This window comes from Poecile atricapillus, chromosome 1 (genome assembly GCF_030490865.1).
Source record: "Poecile atricapillus isolate bPoeAtr1 chromosome 1, bPoeAtr1.hap1, whole genome shotgun sequence".
In the NCBI taxonomy this organism is placed as follows: domain Eukaryota; kingdom Metazoa; phylum Chordata; class Aves; order Passeriformes; family Paridae; genus Poecile; species Poecile atricapillus.
Genome location: NC_081249.1, coordinates 68852732 through 68865751, shown reverse-complemented (window position 1 = coordinate 68865751; position 13020 = coordinate 68852732). Strand labels below are relative to the sequence as shown.

The window sequence follows — 13020 nt, the reverse complement described above, 5'->3', positions numbered from 1 at the left end:
AAGCAGGCAAAGCAGAATCTGAAAGCTCACAACAAAACAAAACAGTGACTCACAAAAACCCTAACCATAACAGGTATGCCTTTCCCACTATACACCCCCACACACTTCATCTATGGATTTATTTTTAAGTCAGAAATTTAATCTTCAATTATTCTGGCCATTACAAGAACTCATCAAAATCACATCAAGAAGGTGAGTTTTCCCAGCAAGGTGAATACAAAGCCCTACCACCAACTCGCTGCCCCAAAGACACACTGCCCAGCACTTACCAATGATGAAGGTTGAGACGTTCACCACCAAACCAGAGAATTTGGAAGGATCTGAATCTGTGGAACACAGTATGGCTTTGATGGAAAACTTCTCCTCTTCCTCCGGCAGAAACCCAGCCTGCGATTCACTGGTGCTCACAGACTCGTTGTTATCCGTCTCCTCTGTTGACCTAGCCATCTGGTATGCCAAATTAGGCTGCTCAGGCTGGTACCTAGGAAAAGGAAATGACACAAAGAGCTTGTTAATTTGGCTTTTAAATGAAGGTATCGCTAATTTAAAAGCCACACAGACAGTCATGGCTGCAAGCCAGACCTTTACAGCACCAGAACAGGCCCATGTCACATCTATACCCTACTGCTTCAAGGGGAAATTTAAGGAATGATGTCATCATGATGTAAGCAAATATGGCCAGTTCTTATCACCTACAGCTTGGTTGTAATATAACTGCTTTAAAATGGACAGTGCTTCCCTTTCATGAACTCTGTCATTCATGTCACCAAGACATGACTGAGTGACAGGAGAAGCAAACAGCAGAGGGACAGACTGATGGTCATAACCAGGCCATTGTGTCACCTGCAGCAGTTCAGCTCCTGCATTTTGGCAAGGAGGTGGCTGAGCTAACAGCTCTGAAGGTACCACACCCGGCAGCAACAATTCCTGGTGTCCCATACTCCTCCACCCCAAGCTTTCTGCCAGCTTGTCTGCTGCCACAGGGAAGGAAGAGCTGAAGCAAGAATGTTTGTCACATATGTGGACAGCACATTCAACAGTGCTGTGACACACAGTGTGGATCCATACATTGAAAGCACTCTTCCAGCCTCAGCTCTCTGTTACAGAAGGTTTTGTCAAGTTACTTAGCCACAAGTCTGACTAAAGGACTGGGCCACTTTGAAAGTCACTGTTCCTGCGGGGATGCATTCACAATGAGGCATTTGCTAAACATTGAGAATTGTGAAATGCAGTTAAATCCTCGGGTCCAGCCACAGAAATAAACTAGTGGCAAGATCTTACAGCTCTGGAAACAATTCAACTGCTACATCATTAAGCCATTAAGGGGCAGACAAATCAGCTGCCCAGGCTACTACAAAACAGGCTGTCGGCTCTGCCAACCCATGATGGGGGAAATGTCATGCAATAGGTACAGCAGCTTGCAAAAACAAATTAAAAAGCCATCTTTAGCTCTGAGAAAAAGAGTAGGCTGGGAAATCAGGAAACTTAAGATGGACAAGGCAAATTGGAAAGAATTTTCAAGGGGCAGGGAGGAGAGCACAAACACAAAGCAATGGTACTACCAAACAGCACCAGCCCTTCACCCGCTGCAAGACTGTTCTTAGTTCAGTGCAGTTGCTGTGAAAGCCTCCAATTCTGAATCAGTCATTCAACACACAAAGGTATTTTTCAGTAATATGATCTTCAGACATTTTTTTTCATTAATCGAGTGCTGTTGTCTGTAAGGTGCCAAGAACTGAAGACCAGAGATTTTTAGCTTAGGTTTAGGAAGCTGTGGGAACTCAACATGTCTAAAAGACACACACTGATCCTGAAAACACATGCTCTGCTCTTTTCCTGCTGCTAGACTTCATCTCAAATCCCCTTTCAAAAGGAGGACAACCTGAAATGATATCCCCACTGGTGGGGTAGAGAGTAGTCCAGGAATCTGAAGGCATTCAGGATCACATATCTTTCCTCACTAACCCTTGGTGCATCTCCTGGGGCATTGAGAGTTGACCACAGCAGGACTGGTACGGAACAAGGGTTAGCTAGTTCAGAGGACCTCCCTGTAGATCCAACTAACACAGTCCCCCACGAGCTTAAAAGAAACAAGTTCTTCACATGCTTGTAGCTGGAGATGTGCCCACAGAAACTATGAGAACATCTGACTGCTGTGTGGAATTCTCTCTGTGTGCCAGAAGAGACAAAGCTTCTACATTCTTACCTCAGTACCAACACACAGGCTGCTACCAAGGAGTAAGCCAGGAGGGTCCCGATGGACATGAGGTCCACAAGATCTTTCAAGTCAAAGAGAAAGGCCATAACAGCTGTAGGAGGAGGAAGGTAAGAGAGAAGAAAAATCAGCAACATGGCAGAACATGCACATCTCAGGAACGTTAATAACGATGCAGCAAACATGACTCTTGCTCAGGACTTGGTAGGGGAGCTCAAGATATCTCAAGACAAGGAGAGGCAGGCCTTGCTGCATGAATACCCTAAGACTCCACAGGCCGTCCCAGCCTCACTAGCTGAAACAGGAAGTGCTTACTAGAGTAAATTCCAGCCTTGTCCACAAATTCCAGTTTTCACACAGCTATGTTCACCCAGCTACCAACAAAAAGCAGGGGTTTAAGCCACAACTTCATTGTTAGTCCCCCAGTGGAGCTGCAACACTCTTTAAGTCACAATTATCTCTTGGAAGTAGCTACAGGGAACAGACGATGGGCAACACCTTGCCCTGGTGTCTCAACTCAGCTGGGGTGAAATCAGGCTTGAGCAAGCAATGGGACCAAGCATCAAAGAAGGCATCTTGAAGAAGCAGATATCATGGGGATTTCCAGAAAAAGGCTGCCATTCTTTAGGGATTACCCTGCTTACACACCCTCACCAGGTAACCCTGGTTGTACAAGACTTTGTGTAAGGCTTTCAGAAGGCAAGTAAGTGGATAAAAGACACACAGTCAGACACCAGGTGACACCAACAGTCATATGGGAGGGCAGGGACCTCAGAGCTGAACCTGGTCCAGGCCAGCCTTAATGCACAACCTGGAGCCCAACAACTAGCCCAACCTTCAAATTCAGCTGGCAAATGCTGTCCCTGCAGCTTCATGTTTGTTTTAGTCATAAGCACTATGGACCACTTGGATGAGACTGCAAAGCTTTTATTTTATTACTTTATATTGCCCTTTTTCCTACCCCACCATGGTCCAGAGCCAAGAATACCTGAAGAGGAAGTTGTGGGAGAAGGAAGCTGTGAAGAGACTCTGTGAGTCCCAGAAGCAGGAGCTGAGCCCTTTCACAGGAGGACACAACTCCCCACCAAAAGCGGCACATTCTTGTACCCACAGTTCATGCTGCATTTGCAGCAGAAGGTAAAGAGGAAACAGCAAGGCTCTCCTCTTTGCCAGGTATCATGAGGAAGGGGGCGGCTGCAAGAACAGGGTAAGCTGCTCACTCTTGCTGTCTGGGAGGTTTAATTCCCATATTTCTAGGGGGCCAGGAGAAGGAAGTGGAGAACAGGATAGCTGCCAGCTGTGACTAACTGATTAACAAATGCCAATGGCACAGGGGCCATCTGCCAGTCTCCGGCTGCTCTGGCATCCTCTGCAGAGCTGCCACCCACGGGCGGTGCCATGTCTTCAGCCAAGCCAGGCCAACAGCCACAAGGATGCTGGGGCACCACTGGCTGCTACCTTGCAGGGAGTTAATTACTTTTAAGGCTGGCTGAGCAGATAAAGGTAGTTCCTGGCATACGACAGGATGGCAGCAATGAGCTCTGAGAAAGAGGGAAAAGCACACAGCAAGCTACTCATGCTCACCCAGACTCTCCAGGGCATGCCCTGGAAATCCAGGACACCCTCTGGGATGCTGTGTTCTGCAATATATCCAATTAGTAAGTGGGCTAGAGTCAGATGGACTTATCTGCCCTTAAGATGAGCTTAATCTCCATTTCAAGATTCGTGCAAGTCTTTGGATCTTACCTGCAGTAGCTCCTGATGTCACTGTTGCAACTAAGGGAGTTTTCCTCTTCTCGTTGACTTTAGCCAAAAATTTAAAGAGAAGTCCATCTTCTGCCATAGCATAAATTATTCGAGGCATCGGAAACATGGAGCCAAGGAGACTACGGACACAGGAAGGAGAAATAATCTACTTATGTCACCTCCTGCTGAGAACAGGCACACAAGTGAAAGCAAGTTTATGGCAGTGTAACTATAGAACAGGTGGCTTTTGTTCACTTCAGCTTCTCCTTCAAGGGCTCCCTCTGAACACCCATGTTACTGATAGCTGGTAACTGAGGTGCAGCTCTACAATTTTGGGTAGCTGAACTTAGCCACGGGGCATAAACCAGCCTGACTTTCAGGCAGTAAAAGAGCTGTAACTTCTATAAGCCTCTGTGAGTTGCTCACCTAATGGAGTATGTCTAAGCTGATCTGAAATAGGTCTTCCAAGTTCAGGAGGTGACATGTTCTGCTTCCAGCCTGCCCTGCTTCCCATCCAGATGGCTGTCCTGCAGGTAATCTGCGGACAGATGGCCCTGGATATGGTAAGCTCCATGAGCTCCTGAAGATGCACCCTGCCTTGTCTGACACAAGTCTGCTCTCCACTGAGCAGGCCAGGATGTCTTGCACCCAAATCATGCTTGCATTACACAGTTGCCTCTATCACTTAGTGACTCAATCCAGATTTATATTCCTGAGATGCACCTGTTGGGTCTTCTGCTAAGATGGGAATTTCTGAAGTGATACTGGTCACCTGCTTCTCTGGTACCTACCACAAGGTGAAATCCCAGTTCTTTTGAGGTCAGTAGCTCTGAATTTCATCCCTGGTCTCCGCTCCATTTCTTAAAGGAGGTGGAGGTACATGTTTGCCTTGAGAGATACAAAAATGAAGAGCAGTGTCTTACCTCGTAGAAAGTGCACACAAGGAACCGACAGCCACTGCATAATTGGCTCCATCCCAACCCACATATTTAAAGGCATTGGGTAAAGGGCTATTGGTATCCAGCTGGTAATAAGGCATCATGAGCGTCAGGGCAGCCGACACGCCAAAATAAGCCACAAAGCAGATGAGAAGAGATGCCACAATGCCAATAGGAATGGCCTTCTGAGGGTTTTTTACCTCCTCACCTAGAAGAAAGGAATTTAAATATCAGCTAAATTACAAGCAAGACCTTTATTCCAACCTAGGGTGGGTGTGCTGGCTGGGTCTTTCAAAGGTTTCATGGGCATAGAGGTGCTCTTTGACCATGATGCTGATGGCCTGCTCCATCCACTTGAGATAACACAGCCTGTTTGCTCCCATTTCTGCTGCTCCTGTCACTTCTGACACACATTCATGGAAGCCTTGTAAACTCAGGCACAGAAACAATCTGGATTAAAAACAGTCCTTTCCTCAAAACAGATCATCCTTTTATCCTACTCCTTCTATCCTACTGATGGTGCAGACCCAAGAAGAGTTCAAGGATCACAGATGATGGAACAAGATATTATTGTGCAATTGTAGGGGAAATCTGTGGATGTCCATTTTAGTAACATCTGCCACTTCCAGAGAAAGACAGTGCCTGAAAGTCATATGGATCTTTGAAAATGCCTTTTAACAAAAGAACCCCCTCTAGTTGTTACGGAAAATTTTCAACAACCAAAAAAGTAGGACAAAACGTGTATAAAAACCCAAAATTCCTCAAAATTCAGGCACTGATCAATTACAGAACAGATTTGCACTTTCCTAGCTCTACAGAACTTCTCTGAAAGCAAAAGCTCTGGAGATACAGCATTTCAGCAGGATGAACTGATAAACACAGATCCATACACCTACAAGTCAAAAGCAGATGAATGTTTCTCCCAGGAGAGGCTCCAGGGTTAGGTGGAGTAATGGAGCCAACACTTCTCCAACTCCTTGCTTGGAGCAAGATGCACTAATGCTTTATCTGTCTGTGATGATTCCCTTCTCCCTCTGCTTCAACCCTTCTTGTCAAATGTGAAATTAAGGATAATACTTTCTTCACGGAATTAAGATTCAACTTAGCCACAAGAAATATGACTATGCTGATGCCTTCTCTCTCAAAACAAGACCTCTTAACCTTTACAGGTAAAAACTCCTGATTCTGAGGCACAGCTCTTGGGTGCTATTTACTCCCCAGAGGCTTCCTCTTTCTCTGGATCTTTAAAATACTCCAAGTCATCAGAGCTCTTTCAGCTGAAGGCACTGAAGAACTCTGTTCCAGAATAACCTGTTGATTAAAATACCATCTGGAGTTAGAGGCTCAAACTCCTATCAGGTATGTGAAACTGGGCCTTCCCTGTTTGCCTAGCTGGTAAACCTGGACAAGTTTTCTGTGGGGTTTGACCTGGTTAGTGTCATCACTGACCATCCACAAGCTTGGGCCTTGCAGGCAAAGACAAGAGGAAGCTCATGATTATACAGTTTATCCATGTGCCACAGCAGCTACAAGTCAGCGCTCAGGCACTCAGGGACTTGAACAAATCCAGCACTTTCACTATTAGAATCAGCTGAGCCAAAAGCCTATTTTGAGCTGAGGTTCAGAGGGACAACAAATGCAGTGTCCTGAATTCCCTGTTATCTGTGCTCTGCAATGTTACTGAAAGTCAATCTACCAGCAGCCAGGTACACAACCAGAATGAAGACATCTTCCTCTTACCTGTAGTAGCAATACAGTCAAATCCCACAAAAGCATAAAAACACGTGGCTGCCCCTGAGAGAACTCCTTTCCATCCATAGGGCATAAACCCTCCAACACCGTAGAGCTTTTCTTCCTGTGTTTGACTGAAAGGCATGGCACTGGGTTAGAAGTGATCCTGCCTAGCAGGGAATCACAAAGCTATTCACACAGCTCATAACCAAATCCAAAGCCAAAGTTTGAAGAAGCAGGCTCTCCCTTTCATATGCTCACACACAAATACCAGGCAAAATGCTACGCCCTACCCACTGCTGAGCTTTGGACCGGCCTGTAAGAGCCTGGGGAATGCATGCAATAGAAATGGTTCATGGTTTGTTCCCACCACCTGTTTTGTGCAGTGGATAAAAACAGCATGAATATTAAAAATCCTCTCCTAATATTACTGCATGTGTGTAGACACATACATTCATTTAAACAGAAGCTTTTGGAAAAGCTGAAGACTGGGAAACATGTGAACCACCCACTTTTTACTTCAGATGGACTCAGATAAAGGGTAGGTGAGCAGACACAGAAGTGGAATGCAGGGTGCTATGATTGCTTAAAATCCACCCCATCTTCCACTCTCAACTTCCAAATTCCTTGTGCCAAGCTCATATTCAAACCATGCCTGTGAGAGAGAAGTGGAGCATGGATTCCTGACACACCAAATGCTTTGCTGAGCCTTATCCAAAAGTCATTTAAGTCAGCAGACAAACACAGGCAGATCCCAGTTCACTCTGGATTGCGACCCCAGATCCACGTGCCTTGTGTTGAGTGACATTTAACAAGCATACCCTTCGGTTCCAGTGACTTAGGTCACTTTTTCAGTGAAAAGCCTTTGTAAAGATGAATTAAGGCAGTTAAGTAAGTCCCAAATCTGCAAGTCTTCTCACGTATAAGCATCTGAACTCTCTCATAGAAGCTCTGCTGAGACCTAGATGAAAACTGGCCTATAAAAATAGCACAACCCAAATGTGGATTACTCTGGAAATAATGATAAAATAAACCCCAGACAGATTTTACAAATAAAGTATGTCCTACAGGTCAAAGAGCTGCACTCATACTTTGAAACTCTTGCAGTAATTTTTCCTTGCATGGGAATAGCAGGAGGGAAGGACAGGGAACCTGTCCTATAGAAGCAATTTGTTTGCAGCAGGTTGAATTTTGAAGAGAGGATCGAGAAGCTTCTTTTACACAAGATAAATTTGACCCACACAACATTTATGAATCTCACCAGATTTTGCCAAACTGTGCTTCCTTGCAGACCATCATAAAGGGCTTCGGTAGCAAGCCAGGACTGAGCTGATATATGAGGAGATATTTAAAGGCCCTTATTCCGTGTGGTACAGTCTCAAGCAAAAACTAATAGCTTTGTCTCACTAGTAAGCCTTGTAAGCGCCTTAATTTTGATCTTGTGTAGGATGACAGAATTTTGGCCAAGCAGCAAAATGTCATTAAAAACAGATTTATGATATGCTTGCTGCAATGCACTAAAATAATCTGCAACTTGCCTTCATTTTATTGAGGCATTTGGGACAAGGTCTGTATATGGTATAACCAAGCCCCAAGGATATTGCCCAAGTGTTCAAAAAAGTACACAGCTATACTTGGACATGGCTTCATAGAGGCACTAGAGCCGGCCTGGTGCAGACTTGAGTAGGACACTGTCTAAAGAGCTCTTTTGTCTCATCTTTGGATGCTATACTGGTTATAAGGCTAGATATGGTCAGTCCTGCAGCAGGGCCCACGATGACACAGCCTACTCCTGGCACTTTCAGCCCATCAGCACAGCCTGCTTTCAGCAAACACCCACCAAAGACAGCTTTGCCTCCAAGGTATCTGGCAAAGGAGGCAGCCATCCCACTCACTGGTTTTCTAACTCAGTCCACAACCCCCCATTTAAACTTGCTTTTGAAAATGCACCAGCTTCTGAGATGAAAAGAAAACATCCAACCGACTTGTCTTTGAAAATGCTGTGGCTGGTGTTGTAAATGTCCTGTTCAGTCAGGTTCCAGTTTTTAACAGATCCTTTCACAAAGCCGGAGATCATGACAAATCCAAGGACAAGGACGTTGATGCAGGTGAACACTTTGTTCACCAGGGCAGATTCTTTCACACCAAAAGCTAAAAGCCCTGAGGAAAAAATGGCACAGGTCAGGTATTTCACCATCAGCAGCAGGTGCTGCAGACACATAGACATAACTCAACTGTGTTCATGCTGTGCTCTGTGTCTCTGGTAAAGTGCTTTGCTAATACACTTATACTACTCCCACAGCCTCAAACTCCATACAGAGACCCAGAGAAAGCACAACAGGTGGTTTTCAATGAAGGAACATTGTCTTAGAGGTCTTGGCCAAATGCAGAACTTATGAACAACACCCAACTTTCCTTAGAAACAGGAAAATATGAGCAGGGACCAAATCCAGAAGGATTCCGCTTCTAATAGCTACTTCTAGAGCTGAAGACAAAGAAGAAGGTGGCATCTTGAGAATCCTGCTCCCACTTAAATCAGCAAGAGCTTTGCCAGCGAGTTCACTGAGAGCAGGATTTCAGCTTGGTCTTAAAATCATCTGTCCGAAGAAGATCATGGCTACAGGCCTTGGCAAATGTCACTGAAGCATAGCTTGGCTTCTCAGGTCAACAAGCTCACTTAACTTCCTCTTCAGGTCTCTGATTTTTAAGAACTGAAACTTTTAACTCAAATCTAAGGCTGAAGGACAAGTTAAAAAATTTCACATGGGCCCAAGGGAGAAGTGTTCTTTTACTGCTACTCCAAGGGACTTCAATGAGAGAGGAGCATCCTGTTTACTCACCTTTTCCTCTTTTAAAATAGGAAATAAGCTGAGACAGCCATATCAGAGAAGTGTTTGATAAGACTGTATACCAGCCCAAAAAAACTTGTAAGGTACTTTTTAAAAATCTGAAGCTCAAGGCAGTACAAGCAGAAAAAAACTTGTGGTGATGATATGCTCTTTCAGCAGCTTTTTTTTTTAGAAAAGAATGGTTTACCTTTTTTATTAAAATCCATGGAATTTGCTTCATATAGGAGCATAAAGCCACCTTACTATAAAGTAACCTTTGTAATTTTACACCTCAGCAGTGCTAAAGTAAGGAGTTCTAAATTTTGTAAATTCTATCCAAGGTGAAAGACCAGATTCTGATTTGAAATGAGAGCAATTCATATTACATACAAATGAACAAAGAGGAAAATCTCTCCCATTCAGATGTACTCCTGAAAACAGAGGGCTGCTATCAGCTTCAGCAGGCCTCGATGCAGTCCTAGCTCTGAATGCAAACCCAAATGCCAAAGCATCCCTTGCTTATGAGGCCTGTCCCCATAAGCACAGCTCACACTGTGAGAAGGCCATTCTGATCAGAAATGTCAGGATAACCTTGCTAGAGTGACACTGCAGCTTCTGCCTGCAGGAAACCACAGACGAGTATGGAAGCATAGTTTTTTAAATTTGCCTAAACTTGGTAATGCTTTGCAAGATCCAGCTGGAGTAGAGGTAAACATTCAGAAGAATTTTGATCTTGCAAGTTGTCAAAACCTTTCCAATTTATGATCAAAGGCTTGGCACATTTTTAGAAAAAAAAAAAAAAGGAAGCGCTGACTGTCTATGACACATTTATTTCTCTGGAGTCTTGTATTCACTTCTGCAAACTGAAGCTTATATATATTTAAAAAAAAAACCAAAACAGTATATGAGACTGTAACCAAGTCCTCTTTCTGTTTTCCTCTCACTTTCCTGGCTCAAGGCATCAAAAACTGGCAGATTATCAAAAGGGTAATAAGTTTGATAGACCAAGTGCATGAAATTCTTGTCTAATAGGATTTATGGAGGGAAGGATTAAACTCCTATACCTGATTGAGGATAACAAGTCATCTTTTCTTTTCCTCCTTATTTGATTGAAGATTTTAAAAGTGGCTCAAAAAATATTGAAAATGCTCTCCTCTAATTAAAAACCTTGTAAACAGGCTGTGCCCTGTGCTAACTCCACAGCAGCTATATAGGTCATTCCAACACTTGTAGCAAAGAAAGAGTCTTTAAGATGTTGTTCAAAATAAATCAGGACTTCATGCTCATTCCAAGAGCAACCAATGAGATTACAGAAGAAGGAGGTGCAAGACCCACAAAACCCTCCAGTGCCTCACCTGTTAGGATGATGATTATCACCACAGCAAAGATGTCTGGGTATTTTGCTAGCACTCCGGGAGCATCCATCGTCATGTATTTAATACAAAATTTTTCAATGTGCTGCCCTATGATTTCATCAAACGTTGCGCTCCAAGCTCTGGCCACACTTGAGGTTCCTGCCAGAGGACAGAAAGGACAAAGATCACCCTGTGTGGCTGGCACACATTACAAACCAGAGGGAGCCTTGTAAGGTTTTTCAATACAGAGGGCCTCAAAGCAACCTTGCACGTGCTCCCAGGTGCTGGGAATAGCCTTTCCTCTCCATACCCAGCCCACAGCCTGCATTCATGCTTGGCATCTGCTCTGATGGTAACACACACAGGTGGAGGGCCTCAGACTCATGCTAAGCTGACAAGATGAGAAAAATCCTTTTAAGTCTGACTTCTTTGCAAACCTCAACTCTGCCTCAGATGCTGCCCTGACTGACCTTTTGTTTACACCCCCAAGGGCCGAACCTGTCCCCAAACCTAGTAACTTCTGTTACCAGAGAGGTCCAAATGTAATGCTGGCAGAAGTCCCTGGCAGCCCCAGTTAGGTGACTGCAGCCCAGGCAGAGAGACCTTACAAAATCCAGCTGCCCTCCAGCAGTGCGATGCTGGAGCACCAGAACCTGAACCACACCAGTGGCCAGCTCTGCACTCTGGCAACACTCAGGTCTGCTCTGACCTCCAGTACTATAGCATCCAAGCAGGAAAAAGACTCAGATACAATTTACATGTTATCTGAGCATAAGTCAGCCTATTGCAAAATGCTGGTGATGACCACAGCAAGTAGAACAGCTCCCGCCTGCAGCAAGTGCTCAGGCTTCACCCTCTGGGGCTGCTTTTTGTTTCTCTTCAAGTGCATCCAACTATTTGCAGCTTGATGGGGTGAGGACTGAACCTGGGGTCTCAGGACAAGCAAGCTGGGGACAGTGTCTAGGCCATAAAAGTCATTTTAGAGAACTGAAACAGTAACAGCAAAGAACTACCACCAGACAGTGACAGCATTTTGTCAAATAAGTAGGCTTGGGTAAAAGCAAACTTCTGGCTTTGTGGCTACTGTGACACTCCCAATGTCTTAGACAGTACATACACGATATATAACAGCACTTAATTGCATATCATAATTATTACTGTACATAATTACCTAGATAAAAAAAGAGCTTGGCTTAGTTTTGGCTTGCAGAGCAGTTCTCAGAGGATGCCATCAGGGGCCCCTTTCCACCCAGAACAGTCTGTCCTGCCACACTCACCTGTGAGTGGGTGTTCAGGTCCCAACTCCGGCACCTGCAATCCTGTCAAACAATGTCTGTGCTCATCTACAGCCAAATCCTCTGCAGCAGCGGTGGGCAGCACCTGCAGCACAGCTGGGAACACTCACCTGCCCAATCCAGCTTTGCAACAGCATAAAAATTTAAGCTGCAGAACAGACCTGTTGGGAGACTCTTCTGTTCACCAAGACAGAAAAGTGCACAGTGTGAACACCTTTAAAGAGTTTGGACATCACTGCCATCAATTCAATCTTGAGAAATTGCAGAAGTTACCGTATACCACATTACAATTTTTTAGGTTAGCTTTGGCACAATTTGAGGAAGAAGACTATTTTAGTGCTATTTTTTTGTCCTAGTTCTAATATTTCACATTCTAGGACGGGAACACCCAGCTCCTGCATGTGTTATATTAGATGCCAGCTGCTTGGATGCCAGTTCCACATAACTATCAGACATTTATCTGGAACTCTCTGTAACCACCAGGCCTGAGGGAGCAGGGGGACTCTGACATTCTTGCAACAACGCAGACACCTGGATAATATCTTGCTGTTATTATAGAGCACAGTGCAAAGACATTCAGCTTGTACCCAGGAGGATTTACTAGCTCTGGATCAGCACAGCCTCACCAGAGCGGATTTGGCTCCTGCCTAAAGCACACAGCTCCCAGAAGAACTGCAGAGCTCGGGTGCTGGGCTCACTGCAGGAACAGGCACAGGCAAGGAGGCCACCCGGTGCCAGGAAACCCCAGCAGCACCCACTTCCCAGAGATCCTATTAATCATCATACTACCAGCTCCCACCAGTTTCTAGTTCCTGAAATGCATCCCACAGTCTGGCAGAGCTCTGCAAACCCACATCATCCCAGAAGAAAATTCACATCAGATCCTGGTCCTGGACACCTTTCTCCTTCTCT

At 44.9% G+C, this 13020-nt stretch overlaps 1 protein-coding gene across 3 annotated transcripts in view; it reads right to left on the bottom strand.

Annotated features, from left to right (window-relative positions):
• The window catches only part of SLC7A1 (solute carrier family 7 member 1), a 42563-nt gene that overhangs the window by 10575 nt on the left and 18968 nt on the right, over positions 1-13020 (bottom strand). For 2 of the 3 annotated variants that reach the window (XM_058826215.1, XM_058826207.1), the window contains exons 3-9: positions 10814-10972; positions 8616-8790; positions 6640-6764; positions 4885-5107; positions 3962-4101; positions 2207-2309; positions 270-481 (exon numbers count right to left, since the gene is read on the bottom strand). In XM_058826215.1, the coding sequence (XP_058682198.1) occupies positions 270-481; positions 2207-2309; positions 3962-4101; positions 4885-5107; positions 6640-6764; positions 8616-8790; positions 10814-10972 (1137 nt within the window). Of the gene's footprint in view, positions 1-269; positions 482-2206; positions 2310-3961; positions 4102-4884; positions 5108-6639; positions 6765-8615; positions 8791-10813; positions 10973-11077; positions 11329-13020 lie in introns of those variants that run through there. The other variant, XM_058826224.1, reaches the window with a different exon arrangement.